Below are 25,263 nucleotides of genomic sequence, written 5' to 3' on the forward strand. Positions count from 1 at the left end.
TCACCTGAAGCATTGATAAGTGGTTACTAGTAGATCTAGTAAAGTTCGTAGTTCTAGATATTGTGGCTTTTGATATAGTTTAGTTAAAATAGTTTAATATAATGGTAACTCTACACAGACGAAAAACGTAAAAAATCTGGGGATGAAAAAAAATCTGCAAATCATTTATCAAACGGTGTTATTTACAACAGCCATTGACAAACATCACACGTCACAAATACAATGGATGAATGGGTAAATGATGATGAAATTACTGGATTAGATGATTCATACCTTTGGGAAACCAGATTGATCGATCCTAAAGATTTGGAATACACCTTTCCAAAGCCAACTTTATCATTCGTCATTTTTAGAAATAATAATTGTAAAGAAACGATTGAAGCTTTGTATAATGAATTGGATAACTTACTCAAGATACTTAGACATCATTATCCATTTCGTTGTGATCTTCCTCAAATAGAAATCAAAAAACATAAATATAAGAAATCAAGTAAAAAGAAAGAGATGATTAGTTACATATATGGTCAATTAACTTATGATGATAGTACGATTGATGAAAACATTATGCATGATTTGATATTCAAATTTTGCTCCAACCATTTAGTATTTGCTAAAGTATTCAATTCAGAATCATTTGAGAGTCTTTTAGTGAAATATTATGATGAGGGTTTAAATGATGATTTGCTTGATTCAATGAAATCAATTAATCGAGTATGGATTGTGGGTGACAAAATTGTCACTATTAAAGATTCTGAGGAGGATGAAGAGGACAAACATGCCGATATATTACCATTAGCAACTGCAATTGGTTATATGAAAAAGGGTGAATTCACCTCCGATCACATTTTAGAGACCAATGATATATTATCTCGTAAAAAGTTTGAGACTAGCCCATTTGATGATTTACAGTATGTTATAGATGTTGATACAGTCATGGATGATCCTGGCGTTCCTCTTTTTAACATGAGTCCTTATATGATTCCTACTGCAATTACGAAATTTATCAACAAAGGATTTACGCTAAAAGATGCTGTTCAGTTCGACCCTGCTGAAAGAAAACCAAAACCTTTTAAATTTTCAATTGGTTATTTATCATATTGTGAATTATTAGCTTTACATACTAAGAGACAACAAGAATTAAAGAATGAAGGGAAAGATCCAAATTCAATTACGTTTGAAATCGCTGTATATCAAATCATTTCAACGGGGATGGTGTATGTGGCAGGACAAGATCCAGACAAAATAACAGAATCTAATAAAGATAATGCAGCCTATACCCATATTTTTAATACTCGTAATCATTTACAAGATAAGTTGATTCAAAAAGGATATTTAAATAAGAGAATTCCTCCTACGGAAGATTTTTTGAAAGAAAGTTTTAAGAACCCAATATCAATCGATCGTCAAGTTGAAGAAGTACAACAAAAAGTTCATACAAGTATTGAAGAAATGTTGGCCAAGTTGACTTTAGGAGAAATGAACCAACATGACTTACCAATAAATCTCGAAGATATATTTCTCGGTACTGATGACCTTCTATTTCCCCATTCTTCTGATGATGAAGAAGACGTTTGGTTTGCGGATCCAACTATGGCTGAGGAGTTTGGAAAGTTGTCAGCTGAACTTCAAAATGAATTCCGAGAGGACGTGAGAGATCAAAAGGAAGAGGAATACAAATACGACCCAGATGATCCTTTTGGACTCAAAAAAGAAGCACGTAAGCGTAAGGAGCAACTACAAGAACTCAAAGAACTTCATAAACCAAAAGATAGTGATGATGAAGCTGTTTATAACATAATGTCTCGATTGGTAAGAGATAGACGAGGTATAGATGACAGATATTCTCAAAGAATTTCTGATGAATATATTTATTTTAATGATATGAATGAATTATATTCTCAAGGTATAACGCCTCGAGAAGATGACTTCTATCTTTATTACCATCCAGAAGATCCTAAGTATCAATATTATTATGATCCTTATATCAAGACTGCTGAAGAAATCAGCAGTGAGTATAAAGACGTTACAGAATATACTAGTGATGAAGAAGATGATTTATACAGGCAATGTCATACGTTAGAGGATTATAACGATAGTGAAATAAAGTATATCAAGTTGAAAAGGAAAATCCACTCTGAATTAAGAACTATATTGGGGCAAGGCAAAGACGACAATAGTGATAATGACTACAATGATGCTGATGAAGAAGAAGATGATGATGATGTCGAAGATAGAATCATTGATGTCGATAATGAGGAAGATGCAGAAGTGTACCGTGATATCGACAATGAGAAGAAGGAGGCGAATAAATTCTTAATTGAGGAGATTTAATTAATAATGTAGTTTAATAAGATCAACTGATATTTAGAAAGAAATAAAATAAATATATTATTGATTATACAAAATTAAATTAAAGAGAAGTAAACATTAGACAATACGTAGGATGAGAAATATATGCAATGGATTTTTGAATTTTTAACTATAATGCAACCGTTATTTTGATCTGATTATTTTTAAACTTTTAAAGGGATGGAACTTTTTCATGATTATTTTACAAAAGTCATAGCAGCATATTATTATTAGCAGTAGTGGTAGTTATTTTTAAATGCAAAAGAAAATTGGGTTTTTGTTTTTTAGAAAGTTAACTCGGTATTGATATACCTCTTTCACTTAATTGATGGATTGTCCAAATCCAAGTTCTAGCAGCAAAATCCATATTTTGTGCTATTTTAGAAGGTTCGGATTCCTTACCACCAGTAGCAAAATATTTCCCATTATCCTTTTCAACCGTTAAGGTAGGATCTAGAGAACATTTGATGATAGCATTTGCTCCTTCTTCATTCGACACTCCAAAGAAATAACCAAAGATTTGGAAAAGACACCAGAACATTATACCAATGATTGGTAATCTTGTCCAATATGAGAAAAGATTAGTATTCATCACAAATCCTGGATGAACTGACATACATAAAATCTTCGGATTTCTTAAAGCTAACATTTTCATAAAATGAATTCCAGCAATCTTGGCCAATCCATATCTTAACCATGTAAAGACGAAATTGGGTTTATAATTGAATGTGGAATTCATATTGAAGTACCGTAGACATAATTGATGACCTACTGAACTTAAATATATTATACGAGGAGGATCAATTGATGGGAATCTATCAGCAGTATTTTCAAGTAAAGGTAATAACTTGGTAGATAATACAAAAGGGGCAATGAAATTAGTTTGAATTTGAATATCAAAACCATCTTGAGTTAATGCATAAGGTAAAGCCATTGCACCAGCATTATTGATTAATATATTAAGATTTGATTCTAATTGTTTGAAATTCTCCACGGCAGCTATAACTGATGCTAAGCTACTTAAATCGATTTCTAAATAGAATAAATCTCCAAGGAATCTTTCACTAGATGATTGTTGACTAGTATAAGTCAGTCTTATAGCGGTTGCATCTTGTTTTAATTCTCGAATTGATTTTAACACTCGTGATCTACTTCTTCCTGCAATATATACAATGTAACCATGCAAGTAAAGATGTAAAACAGTATAATATCCAACACCACTATTCCCCCCTGTTATCAATGCCACGCGTCTGTCCTGATTAGGGTTTAGATAAGGAAGTGAATCAGTTGCAAACATGGGTATCTATGGTTGTCTTTCGTTTCCCGATGCAATGTGGTAAGACAAGACAAGATAACACCAAGAAACCAATAAAATCTTAATTGATTGATGTGATGTGTGAATAATTAATTGAATAGGTTTATCCCCTACCCTTATGAACTTCCCCTGTTACGATATCAATTAAACTTTCGACTGTAAATTGCAAAGCTATTCAAAACTTTAAAATTAGTGATGGTAATTTCAGATCCATTGTTCTTCTAAATTATCATCACTAAATTTTTTTTCCCTCCTCCCTCTTCTAATTTTGACTGCGTAAATGTTTCCCCCTTTTTTCGGCTCAATCAGTTCGTTTTTTTTTGGCTGCCAACTTGTAAGGGGGAGGAAGAGGTCCATCAATACAGTGTATGACAATAGTCAAATAGGGTTGAGATTATGGTGATGAGTCTAATAAATCAAAATAGGTACGGGTTATATTATGTGTCTATTAAAATTATGCGTATATAACTGTATCTATAATGCTAAAGAGTCAATGACTTCCTTGTTTATCTGTTCTGGGGTTTTGCCAGTAGCATCAATAGCTATGGAATCACCACCATTTGATACCAATTCAACTCCTTCAGGGATTTCCATGATTTCATATTGTGATTTAACCATATCTGACTTCATGAAATGGCCTTTTCTATTCTCAACTCGATTGATTAATTCTTCAAATGTGGTATATAAGAACACAAATCGGAATCTGATATGATTATGATTAGTCGAGTTAAGTTTGATATAATCTCGATATACTTTCTTTAACATTGAACATGATACAATGGCAATATTAGATTTATTATCTTTATCCAAACTAGCAATACTAGTTTGTTGACTTAAAGTCTTTAACCAATCCCATCTATCATCATCAGTTAATGGAATTCCTTTTGACATCTTATCCACATTGACTTGAGGATGTAAGACATCACCTTCAATGAATGGACTTGAAAAATGATCAGCTAAAGCTGTTGCAGTAGTGGTTTTTCCTGTACCAGCGGGTCCCCCAACCACAATAACTGTACTTTGAATTAAACTCTGAGTCATTCTCGTTACTTCCACTTTTGTTCTATGTTATTCTGTATACTGTTACAAGCAATACCTAACAGTGATATGAACTTGAAAGAAACTGATGATTTATAAAATTACCAAGATTTTACTGTAATTATAAATTAAAGTTACACATTTGAACACAACGAAAAAATTTGGGGGATCAGCGACGGTCGGTGAGCTAAAAAATTTATATGTGCCCCACAAATTTTTCATGGCTTTGTTGGGGATTAAAAAGATAGCAACATAGGTTAGAATAAGGAGGAAAGTCTAACCTAGAGTATTGTTGCAAAATATAATGTCAATGAGCTATCCTGTTAGTGATTGCTTTGATAAAAAAATTGGCGTAGCATACAATTAAATTCTTTTATGAGATGGTGTGTTCCAGTCTATAATTTCTATGTTTATTTACAAGATTAAAACCTAATTATACTATACACATATTTTATTTACACACAACATATTCCCTAACGAGAATTCATTCTTCTCATATTGATTAATTCCTGACTGATTCTCTTTTCAATTAATGATTTCATATCTGATGCACTTTCCTTATCCACAAATAAAGTGGGCCATCTTTGACTCAACCACATAAATAATAATACCAATTTATGATAATCTTCTAACGTCGTTAAAAGATTAACAGTATCACCCACTGAAGCAGTAATCTTTGGAGTTTGAGTTATAACTGATTGATTTAAGAAATTAAAATCAAATATATTCTTACTTTCACAATTTCGAATCATTTGGAAAAATTTAAACGCCGTTTCTTTAACTTGATCAGATGCCATATTTAAATTGATGGGAGCTAAACTTAATACTAATTGATCTTCAATATTAAGTTCTTTATATAAATCTTCTCTTAAGAATAATTTCAAAATCTCATATCTGAAATCTAATTCCGTTATGAAATAATTATTCAGCTTTAATTGGACAGTTTCAACTGCAAAGGCTTGCAAGATATCATAAAATGGTTGAGAAGGAGGAAATTTAGACATATAATGCTTCCATACTAAATCAGTAGGCCAAACACATGCCTTTTTCAAATTTATAATAGGCAGTTTCATGGCTTTTTGAATAAGATTGATATCACGTTTATTCATTGCACTTACAAATCCTTCCAGTTGACCAAATTCTTGAGAATAACGACCTGCTCTACCTCCAATTTGTTTAATAGATGGAATTGCTAAATCTGCCATTTCACTACCATTGAATTTTCTTAAGGAATGGAAAATAACTCGTTTAATTTTCAAATTAAGTCCCATCCCAATAGCATCGGATGCAATTAAAACATCAGTTGTACCTTCATTGAAATTCTGAGCTTCTTGAGAACGGATTTCAGGTGGTAAAGCACCATAAACCACACCAACTTTTAAATTTGTCTTTTGTTCAATTTGACATTTTAATTCCAAAATTTTCCGTTTAGAAAAACAAATCACACAATCACCCGATTTCAAATCACGTAAAATATTAACAGGTTCCTTTGTTGTAGATAATTTTCCTAATCTCTTATATGTCTTGATTTCCAATTCATCTCCCGTTATTTTGGTTAATTTTTGAATTAAAGGTACAGCACTTTCTTCACCACATAAATGAATTTCTTTAGCTAAGACACCTAAAAATGCATTTGTCCATGATGCACCTCTTCTATCATCAGCAATCATTTGAATTTCATCGATAATACATACATCCATTTTACGATGTAAAGGAATCATTTCAATCGTACCAGAAGAAATTTGACTTACTCTACCATATTCATCCATAGAAGGTATAACTTCTTCACCCGTGATTAAATTACATTTAATACCATCATGATTAAATTTTTCATAAATTTCACGAGCTAATAAACGTAATGGACCCGCATAATAACCAGACTTGGCTTGAGATAAAGTCTTTAATGAATTATAAGTTTTTCCACTATTAGTAGGACCAACATGCATGATGACTTTCCTTTTCATCTTTCTAGCTTCAGGAAACCATTCTGCTGGATTTGATATATCAAAAATATTATTTTCAGGTTTGGTAGTGAGGATTTTTAATTCCATATACTCTTTATATAATAAATTAGTTAATAGTTGAGTTAATAACCCTAATTTAGAATTAACTTGACTGAATTTTAAGAAATTCTTAGGATATTGATTATTATTTATCAGATATATGATTTGAGTTATATTTACAAGTTTTGGATTGAAAAAATCGATTAATTTAATATCTTCGATTTTTCTAATATTGGGATTTTCAGTATCTTTATTAGTAAGATAATTTTGAAATGTTTGATGTAAGTTAGATTGTAAGTTATTAAGAATGATATCGATGTCTTGTGATTCTACTGAATTCAAAGTAGTATATGGAGCTTCAAATGATTTATGATTTAATTTTTGAGAAAGTTCCCATAATGGGATTTCTATCAATTGTTTGAGTTGATCTAAAGGTTTGTCGTTGGCATCAACTGAGAATATGGGTTTGCTTTCATCATGACTATTAGTAGATGACTCTATATTGTTAATCCTTTTCCATATTTTATTCAGTATAGGATCTAATGGAGATGGAGATGAAGATGAAGTAGCTGATCGTATTGCTATCCTTTTTATGAGATGATAGGTGAACAACCTCTGGTGCCTTAGTAGCAGTATCATGCTCATCTCTATATGAACTGTAAGTTGTCTTTGAAGCTGATGCTATTTATATATATTTATATTCTATCAGTTAGAGATACCGCTGCTACTGATGCTGCTGCTGCTGCTATATTTTTTTTCACTAAGAAAAAAAAATTTTGTTTGCGATTTCCTAATTGGGACAAGTCACTTTAGAATGTTTTTGACCGTCATTTTTTAACGGTTTGAATGCTTCAATTAACAACCATTACGACTTCATATGGTAACTAAGTAAATACGAATCAATCAATGGTGTAGTGACGTGGGTTGTTGATCAAACGGTTGAGCTAAGCAATTTGTTTGACATCATCAGCCCTAACTAAAAGTAAATCGTATATATGTTTGGTTTAATGAGTGATTACATCATGGGCCTTGCTGAGTACAAAGACAAAGACAACCACAATAAACTTTAAACCTTAAAGAGTACCCCCATTTAACCAGCAACAACAACAACAGCAACAGCAGCAAGTAGTTGCCCATTGGAGAGTGACTTATCATTGTATTCTATCCATTTAACTCTGTCGATTACTCAATTTCAATTGATGGTTGTAAAAGAATTGTGAAGTATAAAAAAATCTGGCAACTTCAAACAGGAAACAATAAAGAAAAAAAAAAAAGAAGGCAGGTTTTGAAATTGCAATCAGAAACATCACGTAATAATCATTCAATATCATTAACAACCATTATAGTAACTACAACAGATCTCTCAATTACAGCCAGTAAGGACAAGTTAACTCAAAGTGGATATTGCAACAAACAGGTGTATCAGTTCAAATCACATTTAATCCATTCCATTTGTATATAAATTCATCCTGGGCATTGTCATCTTCTATACCATTATTCGTGAATGAATGGGGCTACAAGATTGATTAATGATCAGAATCGAACTGCCCAGTTGGCAGCTCAATTCAACGACTTCTACCTTCAAATCACATCTCCTTCCATAAGTCAAATTGGTAATTATAGAATCATTGAAGAAATTGGTGAAGGAGCATTTGGTAAAGTCTATTTAGCCAAACATATCTTACTTAATATCAATGTGGTTTTAAAATGTGGGTTGGTAGAAGATCCTAATATAGTACGAGAAATCTATTATCATAAACAGTTGAAACATAAAAATATCGTCACTTTATATGAAGTTATTAAAACTGAACAACATCTATGGTTAGTCTTAGAATATTGTGAAGGAAGTGAATTATACTACTTAATCTATGAAAAGAAAAGAATCCCAATAGAAGAATGTCAACATATCTTCTTTCAAATCGTACTAGGTTTGAAGTACGTTCATTCACTAAATTTAAGTCATCGAGATTTGAAATTAGAAAATATCTTATTTGCTGATAAAAAGAAAACTCTTATTAAATTAACTGATTTTGGCTTTGTAAGAGAATTTAATCCTCAATCAAGAAAGTTCTTATCAACCGTATGTGGTACCACTGTTTATATGGCACCTGAATTATTAAAAGGGGAAAAATATTCTGGTTTTGCAGTTGATATTTGGTCATTGGGAGTTATACTATATACTATGGTATATGGACAATTACCATTTGATTTTGATGATGATTTAAAGAATAAATTCAGTATTATTCATGAAGAACCTTCATTTCCTGATTTCATACCATCTCATATAATTGATTTAATCACTAAAATGTTACAAAAGGATCCTCAACAACGACCTGATCTTAATGAAATCTTAAATTCAGAATTCTTAATTGATTTAAATAATAAACATTTACGTAAAGTGAATAAGAATAAAATGAGATTGGAAACTGAATCAATCATTTCTATCCATCAACATTATCAATCTAATAATCAACCATTCCAATCAAAAACTGAACGTGAAGTAGTTAAGAAATTAGAAAAATTAAATGTCGATATTGACGATTTACAACGTGGAGTATATACCAATGAAATGAATCCATTAACTTCATTCTATGAATTATTATTAACTGAAGAATATAAAAAGAAGAAATTAAAATATTATCGTGAAAAGAAAAAGAGATATTATGATGCAAAAAGAACACTTAAGAAATCTCGTAAAAGAGTTAAAAGTGCTCTTTCATTGGTCGATCAAGCAACAGGGGGTGTGGCTAGTTCTGCAGTAGGTGGCCAACCGTTAGAAAGAATCTTATCAACCTTAAGCCTTTCTTCAAATCGTAATTCAAGTAAAACTAATATTCATAAATTAACATCTGAAAGAAGAAAATCAACCGATATTTCAGAAAAGAGAATTGAATCTCAACTGACTAAAAATTCCGATTTCCTAAATCCAACCGCATTAGTATCAACTCCAACTTCTTCAACTACCAAAATTGCTCCTGTAAATTCAGCTTCCAAAAAGGAATTTTATATCCCTGAATCACCTCCATCAGCAGATAATAGAAATCGAACCTTAACTAGAGTGATTTCCTTTGTGCCTGATGAAAAGGCAAGAAAACCATCCATAGCATCATCAATAACGAATAATGATCGATTCAGTGTTAGTAGTACTACCGGAAGTAGTATATTTAATAACTTTAACAACAATAATATTAATAATAATAATAATAATAATGGAAAGAAGAGAAGGAATAGAAATAATAACAACTTTTTAGAAAAGATACAATTTTGGAAAAAACAACCGAAAAATGCTGATGCCCCTGATACATCATCAAATAGTGGTCAATCATTACCTAAATCATCTACCGATTATAGTAACAATAATTCAAATCATTATAATAATGGTGTAATCGATAAAGTGACGCCTAGTACATCTCGAAGTCTTGAAAAATCAATCAATAATAATAACAATGCTACCAACACATCACCTAATGGGGTTGCAGAAGGATTAAGACCAGCATTTACGCTTGGTGGAGATTTGAATAAACCTGATAATCCAATACCGAGAGAATCGTTTGAAGAAGATAATAAATTGATTTCTCCCGCATACGAACAACCAGCTACCCCACCGGTAGCAGAATCATTTGTAAGATCAACTAGAACTAGACCAACTTCTATTGTTTCACAAATATCACAAATGAGTCATTTCAGTCAAATGTCAACCATGTTATCGGAATCGGAATTGGATATTCTTGATGAAACTGATACTATGGATGAGGATTATGAAGAAGATGATGATGCAGCTTATGAATCAAGTATTAGTGTATCTCAAGATTTTACGAAAAACCTGTCTACGGGATTAACACCCTCAGGAAGTGTGGCTACATCTAATAGTTCATCGAAACCACTTGGAGGAGGGCATGTTAAAAAGAAGAGACCTGGTTATAAACGGGCCTTGTCGTCTGATCTTTCAATTCAATCAGCTTCTACAACAGCTACTGTGTCTAAACAGCATGCTAAGAAATTCTCATTATCACAATTATCATCGAATTCTTCTGAAGAAAGTTCAATCAAATCTAACACGTTTGTCACTCCTGTCCCTAATAAAATGACACCCTCAGCCTCATCAGATAATAATACTCTTAACACAGTTAATACCTTGGAGCAAACTTTGAATAATCCTACATTCATGGCAAGATCAAATTCGCCTGATTTTTCGAAATTAAATAAAAAACGTTGGAAGAATCCGATTTTTTCAAATTCAATTTCAAGTAGTAATAATTCATTAAATAATCATAGTGATCCATCACTTATGAATTCTGGTCCTGGTCTTGGTCCATCATTTATGAGATCTCAATCACCTCCTCCTATAAAGGGTCCTATGATGAGACCACAACCATTTGATTCGAAGAGTAATTCAAATTCTCCTGCCCCTGCTGCTCCGTCACCCGGTTTAACTGCCAATCCTCCTGATTACTTCATGACTCATCAAATGGATACGAAATGGGAAACCTCGTTTGATAATGTTTCTCATAGTATTCATTCACCTCGTCCGATGACTACCGCCACCACTACCACAACCAAAACCACATTATACGGTCCCGTCATTAATGAGGAAGAAGAAGGCGACTTTTGATACACCAAACTCTCACTATTATATACATTTATACGTTTTACACCCTTGTTAATATAGACTTTCTCCCACCGTTTTATCCCTTTCAACTGTTTGTAGAATGTTGCAAATAGATCTCTATATACATTTCCTGCATATATAACTCTCACACAAAATTATCAAAAAAAAGAGGTGTTGAAAAATTTTTTGTATGAACAAAAAAAATTGATGAAGCTGAATCGTAGTTTCAAACAGGTCAAGAATAGAACAATCAAAAAGGACAATATGGCATCTGTTATTGTTGTTGATACTGAGTTGAAGGATTCCATTAAGGAATATGCTCAAATCATTGATGCTGTCAATGGAAACACCGAGTTTTCTGGATCAGTAGTATCCGATTTAGGAGATGGTGATGCCGAAATCGAACATAAATCAGAATTAATCACCAAGATCACTCAAGTTTCAACTAGTTCTACTTTAACCAAGTTAAGTGATAGAGAATTTGAACCTGCCTTTTACCTTTTAATTCATATTTTACTGGAACTTTCAGAAAAATCAAGTGCTGAACTTTTAGATGATGAAAATTCTTATGTTATAAAATTATTATTGGAATCCAATCCTGAAAAACAAGCATTAGTAAGAGATAGAAAGACAGTTAAATCAACTAGTATCTTATCCATCTTAACTAATATCTTCAATTTAATACCAGAAGTTTCCAAAACCAGAATTTATTTAATCAAACAAATTTTAAATATCGTTAAATCAAGTAATATTAAATTTTCCATCATTGAAAACAATCTTGGTAACAATTTAATCAACTGGTTAACTAAATCTCAAGCTAATGATACCGAAATCAGATCTATCTTTTGGGATTTCATTCAATTAGATTCTGAATTTTCATTAAAATCATTAACCCTTATTAAATCATTCACCCTCAATTATGAATTACAATCAATTCAAGAATTATATAACTTAATTAACTTTGCATTATCTTCCAAAACCGTGGATGTTTCATTCTTAATTACTAATAATGTTGCTCAATCCTTACAAGCCCACGCTCAAGATTCATTAGTAGCAACTTTTACTAAATACGTTCAAGGTGATTTAGTTACCGTTCCAGAATCATTTTCAAACTTTAAATTCATTAATCAAAAATCAAGAATTTTATCATTAGCTAAATTTCTTAGTGAAAAATCTCAATCAAATGATCATGATTCAATAATCTTTAAATATGATGAAATACCAACTGAATTAGCTGCCAATTCTTATGAGTTTGAAACTTTATTGGTTAATTCTATAAGGGCCAATGTTATCGAAGGTAAATTAAATCAGTTAGAATCTACATTCTATTTAAGTAGAGTTAATAGATTCATATTAGCTGGTGGTAACAATCATCAAGTTAATGCTAATAATTGGAATGAAGTCAAACAAGCTTTATATGAATGGAAAAATTCATTAGCTAATATTAATGAAATTGTTAAAGCTACTAGAGAAAACATTTTTAATAATGGATCTGCTTGAGACTTTTTGTTTTAGAGTTAGTTATCTACTCGTTTTGTATAATATAGATAAATATATATCCTTTAAAGATTAATAAAATTTACAAAAGCTAATCAAGTAATGTAATTAATATTTCTAAAATTCTAGTCCTTTTCATTATCAAGAACAACCAAGAATCCACCTACTAAATGTAATGAACCACAAACAAATACTTCAAATTCAGAACTATCACTTGAATGAGTTAAACTCTTAATGAAATTAACTCCAGTTTCAATATCATGGAAGATATGTTTTCTAGTATGATTTCTTTTAGATTTTGCATCTAATTCAGACCATGTTTGAGCTAATCCCTTTTGAATGATTAATTTATCAACTAATTCTTGAGAATTATTAAGGGAAACCAAATCAGAATTATATTTCCCATCTGACCAAGTAATATTAGTAGTGAAGATAACATGATCAAATTCGATCGATGGAGAGATATTTTCATATAATTTAGTTAATAAAGCTGAAGCATTTTCACGACTTTGTTGATTAAATAAAAGAATCTTGGTTCTCTTTTTAGTATTTGGTTTAACATCTTTATTAATTAAATTAGTGAGTTCGGTTTTAAACCAAATCGATGATACATTGATTGATTCTAAAGTATGAGCTCCATCAAGATACCAAGTGATTTTATCAAATCCTGGTTTATCATGAATGATTTGACATCTTCCATCCCAATTAACTTGGATTAAACCATTAACAAAACGTTCAGGCAAATCTTCATCTTCAATGACTTCAAGTTCTTTATTGTATTGAGGTAATTCATTAATATTGAATCCTAATGAAGTTAAATGAACAGTAGCTAATCTTACCGCTAAAGCAGCATTTTGTCTTTGGAAATCTCCAGCTAATCCTAATTTAATATGACTTGATAAAGGTTTTATAACTTCCAAATTTGAAACTTTCAATTCTTTACTTCTCTTTTGAATTAATTCAATTGATTCAGGATATTCTAATTGTTGAGATACAACAGCCGGTACATTTGGTTTAAAAATACCAGTTTTATTCCAAGTAATACTATCAATAGTATTACCTAACATAAAAGTATGATCAATACCTAAACTTGAAATGCCAGTAACAGTAGGTTTATCTATAATATTGGTTGAATCATATTTACCACCTACACCAACTTCATAAATAGCAGTATCAATACCTTCTTGCATAAATACATGGAAAGATAAAATGGTAAGATATTTGAAATACATCGGTTTGATTTGATTACATGGTTGTAAAGTTGGCCATTCTTCAGGAGATGAAGTGGTTGATGATAATTTATCCCAAACTTCAAAGAAATATTTAGTGAACTTTAATTCATTAATTGGATTACCATTAATTCTAATTCTTTCACGAACTGATTTTAAATGAGGTGAAGTAAATAAACCAATTTTCTTAATAGGAGAATCTGATGAATTAGTTGAAGTAGCAGTTATTGGAGTTGAAGTGGTACTTGAGGTTGATGGAGATACACCAACATATTGTTTTAAGATTGATTCAGTGAAAGCACAAGTTGAACCTTTACCCTTTGTACCTGTAATATGAATGATATTTAATTTATTAAAATCCTTTGAAGAATAACCTAATCTTCTGGTATATTCAACCACTTCATTTAATGAAAGAGCATGTCTATCAACATTTGGACCTAATTTTCTATTTGCTTCGATGGAAGCGAAATTTGATTGTAAAGTATTTAATGCGTTAATGGCATCTTTATAAGTTCTGGCTGATGATGAAGGGAGTCTCATAGTTGATGATGGATCAGAAGTAGTAGTACTAGTTGTATTTGCTTCTACTGTGGTGGTTGAACTTGCTGTAGTAGGAGGAGGTTGTTGATTATCACTAGGGCTGGATTGACTCATAGAGTATGAACTGGGAATGAAACAATGAGGGATGTATTGAATTTATAGATTTATAACGTCTATGAATGAATTAAGGAAATGAAATTATAAAAATGTCAAAGTTAGATAAAAATCAAAGGATTGAAAATATCTAAATAGAATGGATGGGAATTGAACTAAAAAAATGTAAAGTTGAAATATGAAATAAGGAACTAAAGTTGTTATCGACTTATTCTAAGTGATACAAGACGTGATTGATGATGGAATCAAAACCAATGCAGTCAAATTCAAGTTTGGCAGCAGCAAGGAAGGAAGAAAAGAAAAGAAAGAAAGAAAGAAAAAGAATCGATTAATCCAATGAGTCTAATTCTAATGATGATGGATTCTTCAATCAATGATATAATCACAAAGTAAGATGCCTAGTCAAGTCAATTAGTAACAAGATTGTTGGCGTGAAGATACTTTGTTGATGAGATCTGATTGATAATTGGTGGATCCTGATCGACTCTGAAACCTCAAAAAAAATTTATCTGCCCCTGGAAAATTTTTTTTAGAGATTTTAGTATGGTGAGATAATTTATGTATGGCGTAATGTGCCATAATTTAAGCATATATCGGTATTTAAATAAGGCATGGTGTTGCAGATGGTATTATTATGTACTTATGATTCAATTTATATTAGATTTAACTTGTGGAAAGTTCGGTTGTTGTGGGATTTAATAGGAAATGATAAAGTTGCTCATGTGGTATAGATCAAATAGAAAAGTAAAGACCAGACGACCAACACCAAGACCATTATTAGTTTACTGTTTAAGGCATTCTGTGACTTAGTTGGCACATTTTTATGATGTTAGTCAGTATAAATTCCAATTTTACCCCATATTCATTTAATATAATTGATCAATTAAGTAATGTCCTTATAATTTGTATTGTAGCATGGTAGCATCCCTCCCCCAAAGTAAATGATGACATAATTTGTTACATAATCAGACAAATTTAATTTAATTCTTAAAATGGAAATTAAAAAAAAAAAAAAAAAAATGAGTCAAACTGAAAAAAAGAAATTTAAACTGTAAGTCCCACACAATTTTTTTTGTAAGGGATTCCTGAGCCAGTTGGGGGATGGAACATAAAAATTTATAATCAAAACTATCACCAGTTAACCCACCATTTAATCACATTAACCATATATCTTTACCCACTATATACCATCCAATTAGACCGTAACCTCCTCGTCTGATCAACCCATATCTATCTGTTCCTTGAATCTCATCCAAAGTCACAGACATCTACCTCGAAATATATCTATATGTGTTTAATTTATCGTCAGATCAATAAAGTTATTTACCTTTAAAATTTTTTAAATATTCAAATATCAAATACTTCCAACACTCATCATGTATTCTTATACTGTTTAGAAGTGTTCCGTTATACTTATTTATTAACATTACCGTGCGTCCCGTCCTTATTTTATCCCAATCCCGTTGAAAAATCTACTTTACCCTTAGTTTCCCGTGTTAATTAAAGAAATCAAGTCTTTAATTGTGTATTTTTAGTCCTTATCATCATATTATAGTATACTGCAAATAAAAGACAATCCTTTTATTTCATATATACCTATTATTTTGAATCATTTTTATATACATTCATCATATATAGAAGAAATCAGTCATCTTCTTTTTCAAGCAATCATTTATCTTTATTTTTAGTTCCCATCCAAAGACCATTTTAGTTAGTGTGAGTCAATCATCTAATTATAGTCATTTATTTTTATAGCTTTTTGCCATCGTTTTTTCAATTAGATCATCTCATCCTAGTTGATCAATCACTTATCTTGTATGAACATTTAATTCTCAAATCATTTCCCATCACTTTTTAAAAAAAGACAATCACAATGGTAACTATCAACGATACCATATTTACAACCAAACCATCCACCACAGATGATGATGCTACTGCTGCTGCTAATACAACCACACCAGGTAAGACGGTGATTTCTCCCGTCGAACCATCCAATAATAATAGCAATACTCTTGATATCACCAGTAGTTTCTCTGATCCAGAATCAGGTAATGGTGATGATGGTAGCACCAGTTCAAGTGGTAGCAATCACAATAGTCAATCAATCAATCACACCAATGACAATAACAACAACAATGATAATGACATTAACAACAATGATATTGAGATAGATCATCAAGAAGAATATATTCAATCTCATCATGATGATGATCCATTACTTGATTTTGTAGATGAAATTCCATTATTAATCACGGATCATGATGTATTTAGTGATGAAGATAGTTTTTCAATCAGATCATCGATTGACAATCATTTCAAACAAGAAGAAGAACAACAAAAACAACAACGTTTACAATTCCAATTACAACTTCAATCACAAGCAAGATTCCATCGTCCAACTACTTTATCTCATGAGATCACTAATCACAACAATAATAATATTATTAATGGTAATATTAATCACATTGTGCGTGAAGGGACACCTGCAACATCAATCCCGGCATCTTCACCAATGGCCAAACAAGATAATCCAACCCCAAGTGATCACGATGTTGATGAAACTATTGTTCGTAAACCACCACCTATTTTAACTGAACAAATTCGTGAATCAATCATTGCTTCTAAAATCATTGAAAAGCAAAAACAAGAACAACTCAAGAAACAACAATCACAATCACAACAAGATCAAATCCAACAACAGGAACAATCACAATCACAATCACAAGATCAGTCAGTTGAATCAAAGCAAGATAAGATCTTCACCAAAGATGGCTTAACTTTCTCTCAATTCAAACAAGAAAGAAATCAATTGATGTCAATCATAATCAAATACATCGCCACCAAGATCCATAATTCATTCCCTCCCGAAAGACCAAAGATGTTAACTAATGGACAATTGGAATTATCCTTGGATAAATTTCTCTTATTATTAACATCGAGATTAAAATTGAATTTAACGATGTTTATGAAGGGGATCATCTATTTATTCAGATATATGGATATCATTTATTTATTAAGATATCTTAATCAAACCAATAATTTCGTTAATTATAACGATATGGGATTTGAATTGAAAAAATTGATTATTGGATGTTTTAAATTAGCCATTCTTCGTGAAAAGAAGATCTCCAGCAAGGATCAATCTCAAAAGACAATCACATCTTCCAATCAAACTACTGAAATTGGTGGTGATCAATTTAATTTCAATTGGTCTCACATCACAGGTTTGCCCAATCTGGAAATCAATCAAATTGTAAAAACCATCATGAATAGAATGAATGGGAAATTATTGATTAAAGATGTGGAATTAGTGAGATTAAAGTCGGAAATATTTAGATTTGTTAAAATGGTTGCAACTGAAGTTTAATTCATTGGACAATTTTATTGTTTGTAATCCATTTTCCGTGATGTTGTTGTTTTTTATTTCTTCTCTCCTTATATATTAGTGTATAGTTATATTTTTATCAAATATTAGTGTTTTTATGTGTAAACCGTTTATTTTATTTTTGGTTATAGATTTGCTAGAATCAAAATCTAGTGAGTCATTAATGTCGATTATTCTTGAAGAACTACAGTATGGGTTTTTTCAGAATCTAATAGAAGGTGTTGTTGTTAATACATTGTGTGTACATATCCCTCGTCTTTGTGGCTTGTCAAAATGAGTCAAACCCAAAAACAAAATTGCAGCAATTTCAAGACCTCCTTATGTATTATTATTATTATTTATTTATTTGTATTATATAGTTTATAGGGAATAAACTAAGCCCTTGGTATAGACCCATTATGATATGTAGCAAGTTGTGTAGTTTATTTCTTTCCCCTATAATATAATTTTCAATTTGTCATGGTGACAATCCCAAGTTCTAATAAAATTCTATAAGCTCTGAGTCAGTTCCCAACTGGGAATAATGATTCTTTGCTATTCTTTTGCACCAATTATGACGCCAGGTATTTTGTTCAACAACTTTCGTTCTCAATTCTCCAATGTTGTTATTTAATATAAGTATAAACGTTTCTTCAAGTCAAGTTCATTATTTAAGATTATATTTAAACTTGATATATATTCAGTATACACTACATTCCTGAAATCGAAAACTATAATCGCTCCACCATGTCAATTCCCAGTACCCGAATTAACATCCCAATTAGAACAGACCCTACTTCTAATCTTGGTTCATTTGAATTGATTGAAACAACATTAAGAGAAGGTGAACAATTCGCCAATGCCTTCTTCACCACCGAAAAGAAAATAGAAATAGCCAAAGCCTTAGATGATTTTGGAGTGGATTACATTGAATTGACATCCCCAGTAGCTTCTGAACAATCCCGTCTTGATTGTGAAGCCATTTGCAAATTGAATCTCAACGCTAAGATTCTAACTCATATAAGATGTCACATGGATGATGCTAGAGTTGCTGTTGAAACTGGAGTTGATGGTGTGAATGTGGTAATTGGTACTTCTCAATTCTTAAGACAATATTCTCATGGTAAAGATATGAATTATATTGCTCAATCTGCTGTTGAAGTCATTGAATTCGTTAAATCAAAAGGGATTGAAATCAGATTCTCATCTGAAGATTCATTCAGATCTGATATCGTCGATTTATTAAACATATATAGAACCGTTGACAAAATCGGAGTGAATAGAGTTGGGATTGCTGATACTGTCGGTTGTGCTAATCCAAGACAAGTTTATGATTTAGTCAAGACTTTAAAATCTGTCGTCAGTTGTGATATTGAATGTCATTTCCATATTGATACCGGTTGTGCTATTGCTAATGCTTATACTGCTTTAGAAGCCGGTGCCAAATTGATTGATGTCAGTGTTTTAGGTATTGGTGAAAGAAATGGTATAACCCCATTAGGTGCTTTAATGGCCAGAATGATCACTGCTGATAGAGATTATGTGTTGTCAAAATACAAGTTGCATAAGTTAAGGGATTTAGAAAGGCTAATCGCTGATTCTGTTCAAGTTAATATTCCCTTTAACAATCCAGACCCGACTGAAGAGAGAAGTGAGTAGCTGTAATTTAGATAAGTAGTATATTGATAACATAAATAGTTATTATAATTGTTGCAACTAATCTAATTATGCTGCAAATATACGTATAATATTACTGCGGTATGGATGTATTCCTCATTGATTCAATATATTATTGCGGTGTGGATTGCACGTTTGGTGCACGGATGTTGTGACTCATGGAAATTAAGGCCCGAAAATTTAAAGTTCATCTTAAACAATATCGTCATAATCTGAAATTTTTAATTAGAACCTTTAAATGGTGTGGGCCATTGACCTCCTATTTAAAAGTATGACAAATTGATGGTAAGGAAGTAAGTCTAGAACCAATCAATAGTATGACTTTAGTCATTAGTTAGTATATGAAGATGAAGTACAGTATAGTAGTCTAAATTATACTATGAGAACATTCATCTCAATCTTTAAAGATCTTCTCTCTTATGGTAGCAATCGATAGAGAAGATCACCATCACGTGCACTCGCTCACGTGTCGATAAAGGTGCGCTTTTTTCCCCCAGTTAAAGATAATGAGTCAATGACAATTAAAATTGCGGCGAAAAAATATTATTCTGGTCTGAGTCAATTCCTAATTAGGCAACTCTGATAAGTGAAAAAAAAAAAAAAAAAAGCGCTGCTGCTTCCTCCTTCTGTCAGCATAATCTGTTTGTCGCTCCGATGAATAATTTATGACACTGTGAAAATTTTCATGTTTTTCATCATAACTGATTTATATATAACATTACACTTTCTTTCTAAATTTTTTATTTATAGCTTTCTTTTCTTTCCTTTTCACTTTTCCAATTCCTCCAAAAAGAAAGAATAACACTAGTTACTATGTCAGTTTCTTCTAATCCATATGGTCCTCATCCATCTGATTTTTTATCAAATGTTCGTAATTTCGAATTAATCGAATCAACCTTAAGAGAAGGTGAACAATTCGCCAATGCTTTTTTCACTACTGAAAAGAAAATTGAAATCGCTAGAGCTTTAGATGATTTCGGAGTTGATTATATCGAATTGACTTCTCCTGTTGCTTCTGAACAATCAAGAAAAGATTGTGAGGCTATTTGTAAATTAGGTTTAAAAGCCAAGATCTTAACTCATATCAGATGTCATATGGATGATGCTAGAGTTGCTGTTGAAACCGGGGTCGATGGGGTTGATGTTGTCATTGGTACTTCTCAATTCTTAAGACAATATTCTCATGGTAAAGATATGAATTATATTGCTCAATCTGCTGTTGAAGTCATTGAATTCGTTAAATCAAAAGGGATTGAAATCAGATTCTCATCTGAAGATTCATTCAGATCTGATATCGTCGATTTATTAAACATATATAGAACCGTTGACAAAATCGGAGTGAATAGAGTTGGGATTGCTGATACTGTCGGTTGTGCTAATCCAAGACAAGTTTATGAATTAGTCAAGACTTTAAAATCTGTCGTCAGTTGTGATATTGAATGTCATTTCCATAATGATACCGGTTGTGCTATTGCTAATGCTTATACTGCTTTAGAAGCTGGTGCCAAATTGATTGATGTCAGTGTTTTAGGTATTGGTGAAAGAAATGGTATAACTCCATTAGGTGCTTTAATGGCAAGAATGATCACTGCTGATAGAGATTATGTTTTATCCAAATATAAATTACACAAATTAAGAGATTTAGAAAATTTAGTGGCTGATTCTGTTCAAGTTAATATTCCATTTAATAATCCAATTACTGGATTTTGTGCTTTTACTCATAAAGCTGGTATTCATGCTAAAGCCATTTTAGCTAATCCATCAACTTATGAAATTTTAAATCCATCTGATTTCGGTTTAACTAGATATATTCATTTTGCCAATAGATTAACTGGTTGGAATGCTATTAAATCAAGAGTTGATCAATTGAATTTGAATTTAACTGATGATCAAGTTAAAGAAGTTACTAATAAAATTAAACAATTAGGTGATGTTAGACCACTTAATATTGATGATGTTGATTCTATAATTAAAGATTATCATACTGGTATAATGACTCCAGCTTTAAAGCCAGCTGAATCAAATGGTAGAGAAGTTAGTGAAGAACCATCAGCTAAGAAACCAAAAACTGCTTAAGAATTATAGTTTTTAATCGTAGTAGTTTTTGTTCATTCATTCATCGTCATTTCCAGAAAAACCTCCATTTCAAAAAAAAAAAAGTTACAAGTAACATTCAATTGTTACTTTTTCCATTCTTCCCATTCAGTTCTTCCTTGTTCATCAAAAGGGTTGTTGATGTTTCAAGCTCGAAAACTTTTTTATATACGATTTTCATGACTATAATAATTTGCCTTTTATACTTTAACTCAGTTCTTTTATTTTATCGTTTTCGTTCATTTAAAATGTACATACACCTAACATTTAGACCCCATATAACTAAGAATTTTTGTAGTCATTTTGTTCCACTATAGATCTCGTCGGTATAAAGTTTTGAAAAGGATCTTTACAAATCGGATATTTAACTCTATTTTTCGGTCTGTTTCCCCCGCACAAATTTTGTATGATATTGATTTTTCCGTAGTTTTTATATGTTTAATCATTGAAATATCCTGATTTATCAACCCCATTCCCATACACATATCCTTCATTCTTGTTCATTCTACATCAATTCACTTATAATGTTCGACTTACGTTTTCTTCATAAAGTTATGGATCATGACCATAATGTCCCCCAACCATTTGTTCCATCGTCAATCCCATCAACTCAAGTGGCTTACGGATATATCGAAGGTAAACCTCAATTACAATCATTTTCACCTCATCCAGTTCCTAAACCTCAAGATAATGAAGTCTTATTGAAAGTTGAGGCTGCAGGATTATGTATGAGTGATCCTCATGTTCTTATCAAAGGTCCAATTGTTAAACCTGGGGTACCAGCTGCTGAAAAATTCGTTATGGGTCATGAAATTGCGGGATCAATCGTGGCTACTGGTAAAGGATTAACTAAAGATGCTCGATTCCCAATTGGAGGTAGATTTGCTCTTACTATTTGTTCAGCATGTGGGACTTGTGAATTATGTCGTACTGGTCATGATAATATTTGTATGACGAATATTGAAGCTTATGGATTAAATATTGATGGAGGATTTCAACAATATCTTTTAATTAAGAATTTAAGAACTCTTTTGCCTATTCCTGATAATGTGAGTTATGCCGTTGCAGCCGTCACATCTGATTCTGTTTTAACTCCTTATCATGCTATTCAAAAAGTTAGACATTTAATTCAACCTACTTCAAAGGTATTAGTGGTTGGATTAGGAGGATTAGGATTAAATGGTGTTCAAATTTTAAGAAATTATGGATGTAGAATCATTGCTACGGATGTTAAACCTGAATTGAAATCAATTGCGTTGGAGAATGGAGCTGATGAATTTTATACTGATTTAACTGAATCGGATGATCATGATGTTGAATCATTTGATATTGTGATTGATTTTGTAGGAATTCAACCTACATCTGATCTTTGTCAAGCCTATGTTAAGAATCAAGGAACTTATCTTTCAGTTGGATTAGGTAGATCTAAATTATTCATTCAAAATTATAATTTAGCCAGAAGAGAAGTTGAAATTATATTTTCATTTGGTGGTAGTAGTCAAGAACAAATTGAATGTATGAATTGGGTTGCGCAAGGGAAATTAAATCCTCTTGCTACAACAGTTAAATTACAAGAATTACCTGAATATTTGAATAAATTAGTTGAAGGTAAAGTTAAAGGAAGAATTGTTTTTGAACCTCATGCAAAGTTATAAAGAGTAAGTAATGTCATATATAGTCAATAAAAGAAGTATATTTAATTTTTAAATTAGATATATTGACGTGATGTGATTTTCAGTAATTAAGAGATCCGTAAATCGGTTTATTTTCTTCTCTCTCCACCAAAACGAAAAAAAAAAAAAAAGAAATTATTTAGACAACACTTTCCAGTCTTCTCTTTAAAGAACCTACCCAAATCATTATATATATTAATCTAAGTTAAAGAAATGGCTAGAGGAGGAGGAGAAAATTCCAAGAAAGCAGCTGGTAATGCAAAAAAGGCAGAACAAGCCAATAAGAAAAAACAAGAAGCAGATTCTAAAGTTGAAGCTGAAGAACAATCTGAATGGGAAAAAGGATCTAAAAAGGGGAATAAGAAACAAGAAGATGCTGAATTTAAACGGGAAGAAGCTGCTCGTAAGAAAGCAGAACGTGATTTGTTATTAGCTGCTGAAGAAGCAAGTATGCCTACCAAACCTCAACAATCGAAACAAAGAGGAGCAGCTAAAGTGGCCGCTAAAAGAGCAGGAAAGATTGATGATTTCCTTGATTTTAATAAAGAAACTCCTGAATTAAGTGCTACTGGATTAGATGCTGCCTTAGAAGCATTAGCATTGACTCAAAAGGATGGAGGATTAAGCAATAAAGATATTGATAGACATCCTGAAAGAAGAGTTAAAGCTGCCTTTAATGCATATGAAGAAAGAAGATTACCAGAAGTCAGAAAAGAACATCCTGGATTAAGATTACAACAAATTAAGCATTTAATATTTAAAGAATTTCAAAAATCAAATGAAAATCCAATGAATCAAGATACTAATATTCATTTTAATGCCACTGGAGATGAAATTACCAGTAAGAAACATGAAGTTAAATCAAGTAGAGAAAAGAAATTTAATTAGATTAGTTACATGTTTACTTATACATAGCTCACTAGTAAAAGAAGAAAATTACATCATTGTCACATTGTAAATTTATATAGTATATACACAATACAGAAGAAGAAGAAGAGAAAAAAAAAGTGGTGGATAAAATTTAAATTTTGTCTGATTCAATTTAAAAAATTTGATAATATAAAAAAGAAAAGTGTTACCCGGACAAAGTCATAATTTTTCTCTCTTCTTATGACGTTTTTTTTTAAGATCATCGACTATCCATCTAAGAGCATACACTGTTATCAATAGATTTATATATATCTATTTATTTATTGATAATACTATGGATATAGTCATAATCACAGGATATGATAAATTATAGTATAAAGAAATAAAGTGAATTAACATTATTTGAGTAAATAAATGAATGAATATAATTTAACCAATAGTTCCCGATGGAGCCCATATATAAAATTAATTCGTATATTATAACAATGAATAGCTTAATTTCATGTGATTGACGTTCATTCAATTATGATTGATTAGTTTAATTTCTTAGTATATCATATCCTCTGATGTTATCTACTTTAAGTTTAACCTACTGATAATTACTCTTTATATAAATACTTACTACTTCTAAACTCATCCATCCATCTATCCATCCATTTCATCAAATTCCATTACAAAATGAAGGAAAAGGTCGTGTCTTCAGTGTCAAAAAAAATTGCAGCTAAAAAACATTCAAAAAACTATAAATACTCACTAGAAAAAGGAGATTTTAATTTTCATACCGCTAAGGCAACACTAAAATTTGATTCAATTCACGTTAAGTACTTCAATTTAGTGAAAGATTGGTCAAATTCAACAACTTCATTGTTGATCAGAGAGTGTTAGAAGATC

At 31.3% G+C, this 25,263-nt stretch overlaps 12 protein-coding genes across 12 annotated transcripts; 8 read left to right on the top strand and 4 right to left on the bottom strand. All coding sequences in view use genetic code 12, as the record gives it.

Annotated features, from left to right (window-relative positions):
* The first annotated feature begins 87 nt into the window (after positions 1–87).
* On the top strand, positions 88–2,486 carry DFJ63DRAFT_18842 (uncharacterized protein). The gene has a single exon (XM_064903872.1). The coding sequence runs from the start codon at positions 223–225 to the stop codon at positions 2,329–2,331; it is 2,109 nt and encodes a 702-aa protein (XP_064764631.1). The 5' UTR covers positions 88–222; the 3' UTR covers positions 2,332–2,486.
* A 155-nt stretch (positions 2,487–2,641) lies between these two features.
* DFJ63DRAFT_310453 (uncharacterized protein) lies at positions 2,642–3,646 on the bottom strand (the record flags this gene model as incomplete). The annotated part of the gene is made up of 1 exon (XM_064905599.1): positions 2,642–3,646. The coding sequence occupies one exon, from the start codon at positions 3,644–3,646 to the stop codon at positions 2,642–2,644; it is 1,005 nt and encodes a 334-aa protein (XP_064764632.1).
* Positions 3,647–3,892: 246 nt separating this feature from the next.
* DFJ63DRAFT_18844 (gluconokinase) lies at positions 3,893–4,940 on the bottom strand. Its single transcript, XM_064903873.1, has one exon. The coding sequence runs from the start codon at positions 4,703–4,705 to the stop codon at positions 4,139–4,141; it is 567 nt and encodes a 188-aa protein (XP_064764633.1). The 5' UTR covers positions 4,706–4,940; the 3' UTR covers positions 3,893–4,138.
* Positions 4,941–5,175: 235 nt separating this feature from the next.
* Positions 5,176–7,344, bottom strand: SUV3 (ATP-dependent RNA helicase; the record flags this gene model as incomplete). The annotated part of the gene is made up of 1 exon (XM_064904697.1): positions 5,176–7,344. The coding sequence occupies one exon, from the start codon at positions 7,342–7,344 to the stop codon at positions 5,176–5,178; it is 2,169 nt and encodes a 722-aa protein (XP_064764634.1).
* An 865-nt stretch (positions 7,345–8,209) lies between these two features.
* DFJ63DRAFT_283535 (non-specific serine/threonine protein kinase) lies at positions 8,210–11,317 on the top strand (the record flags this gene model as incomplete). Its single annotated transcript, XM_064904728.1, has 2 exons — positions 8,210–9,841; positions 9,923–11,317. 2 exons carry the CDS (start codon positions 8,210–8,212, stop codon positions 11,315–11,317), a joined length of 3,027 nt encoding a protein of 1,008 aa, XP_064764635.1.
* A 261-nt stretch (positions 11,318–11,578) lies between these two features.
* On the top strand, positions 11,579–12,814 carry DFJ63DRAFT_310457 (uncharacterized protein; the record flags this gene model as incomplete). The annotated part of the gene is made up of 1 exon (XM_064905600.1): positions 11,579–12,814. One exon carries the CDS (start codon positions 11,579–11,581, stop codon positions 12,812–12,814), a length of 1,236 nt encoding a protein of 411 aa, XP_064764636.1.
* Positions 12,815–12,899: 85 nt separating this feature from the next.
* DFJ63DRAFT_292138 (tetrahydrofolate synthase) lies at positions 12,900–14,589 on the bottom strand. The gene is made up of 2 exons (XM_064905411.1): positions 14,286–14,589; positions 12,900–14,240 (listed from the first exon to the last, which is right to left on the bottom strand). The coding sequence occupies exons 1-2, from the start codon at positions 14,578–14,580 to the stop codon at positions 12,937–12,939; spliced, it is 1,599 nt and encodes a 532-aa protein (XP_064764637.1). The 5' UTR covers positions 14,581–14,589; the 3' UTR covers positions 12,900–12,936.
* A 1,978-nt stretch (positions 14,590–16,567) lies between these two features.
* On the top strand, positions 16,568–18,061 carry DFJ63DRAFT_310459 (uncharacterized protein; the record flags this gene model as incomplete). Its single annotated transcript, XM_064905601.1, has 1 exon — positions 16,568–18,061. One exon carries the CDS (start codon positions 16,568–16,570, stop codon positions 18,059–18,061), a length of 1,494 nt encoding a protein of 497 aa, XP_064764638.1.
* Positions 18,062–18,433: 372 nt separating this feature from the next.
* Positions 18,434–20,133, top strand: DFJ63DRAFT_18850 (homocitrate synthase). The gene has a single exon (XM_064903874.1). It carries the CDS (start codon positions 18,806–18,808, stop codon positions 19,715–19,717), a length of 912 nt encoding a protein of 303 aa, XP_064764639.1. The 5' UTR covers positions 18,434–18,805; the 3' UTR covers positions 19,718–20,133.
* LYS22 (Lys22p) lies at positions 20,133–22,082 on the top strand. Its single transcript, XM_064903879.1, has one exon. The coding sequence runs from the start codon at positions 20,549–20,551 to the stop codon at positions 21,809–21,811; it is 1,263 nt and encodes a 420-aa protein (XP_064764640.1). The 5' UTR covers positions 20,133–20,548; the 3' UTR covers positions 21,812–22,082.
* On the top strand, positions 22,083–23,600 carry DFJ63DRAFT_18852 (zinc-binding dehydrogenase). Its single transcript, XM_064903875.1, has one exon. It carries the CDS (start codon positions 22,354–22,356, stop codon positions 23,482–23,484), a length of 1,131 nt encoding a protein of 376 aa, XP_064764641.1. The 5' UTR covers positions 22,083–22,353; the 3' UTR covers positions 23,485–23,600.
* DFJ63DRAFT_316581 (uncharacterized protein) lies at positions 23,521–24,528 on the top strand. The gene has a single exon (XM_064906708.1). It carries the CDS (start codon positions 23,716–23,718, stop codon positions 24,388–24,390), a length of 675 nt encoding a protein of 224 aa, XP_064764642.1. The 5' UTR covers positions 23,521–23,715; the 3' UTR covers positions 24,391–24,528.
* Positions 24,529–25,263: the final 735 nt, after the last annotated feature.

The sequence above is a fragment of the Scheffersomyces coipomensis genome (genome assembly GCF_036884675.1).
Source record: "Scheffersomyces coipomensis strain NRRL Y-17651 chromosome Unknown DFJ63scaffold_1, whole genome shotgun sequence".
Taxonomy (NCBI): Eukaryota; Fungi; Ascomycota; class Pichiomycetes; order Serinales; family Debaryomycetaceae; genus Scheffersomyces; species Scheffersomyces coipomensis.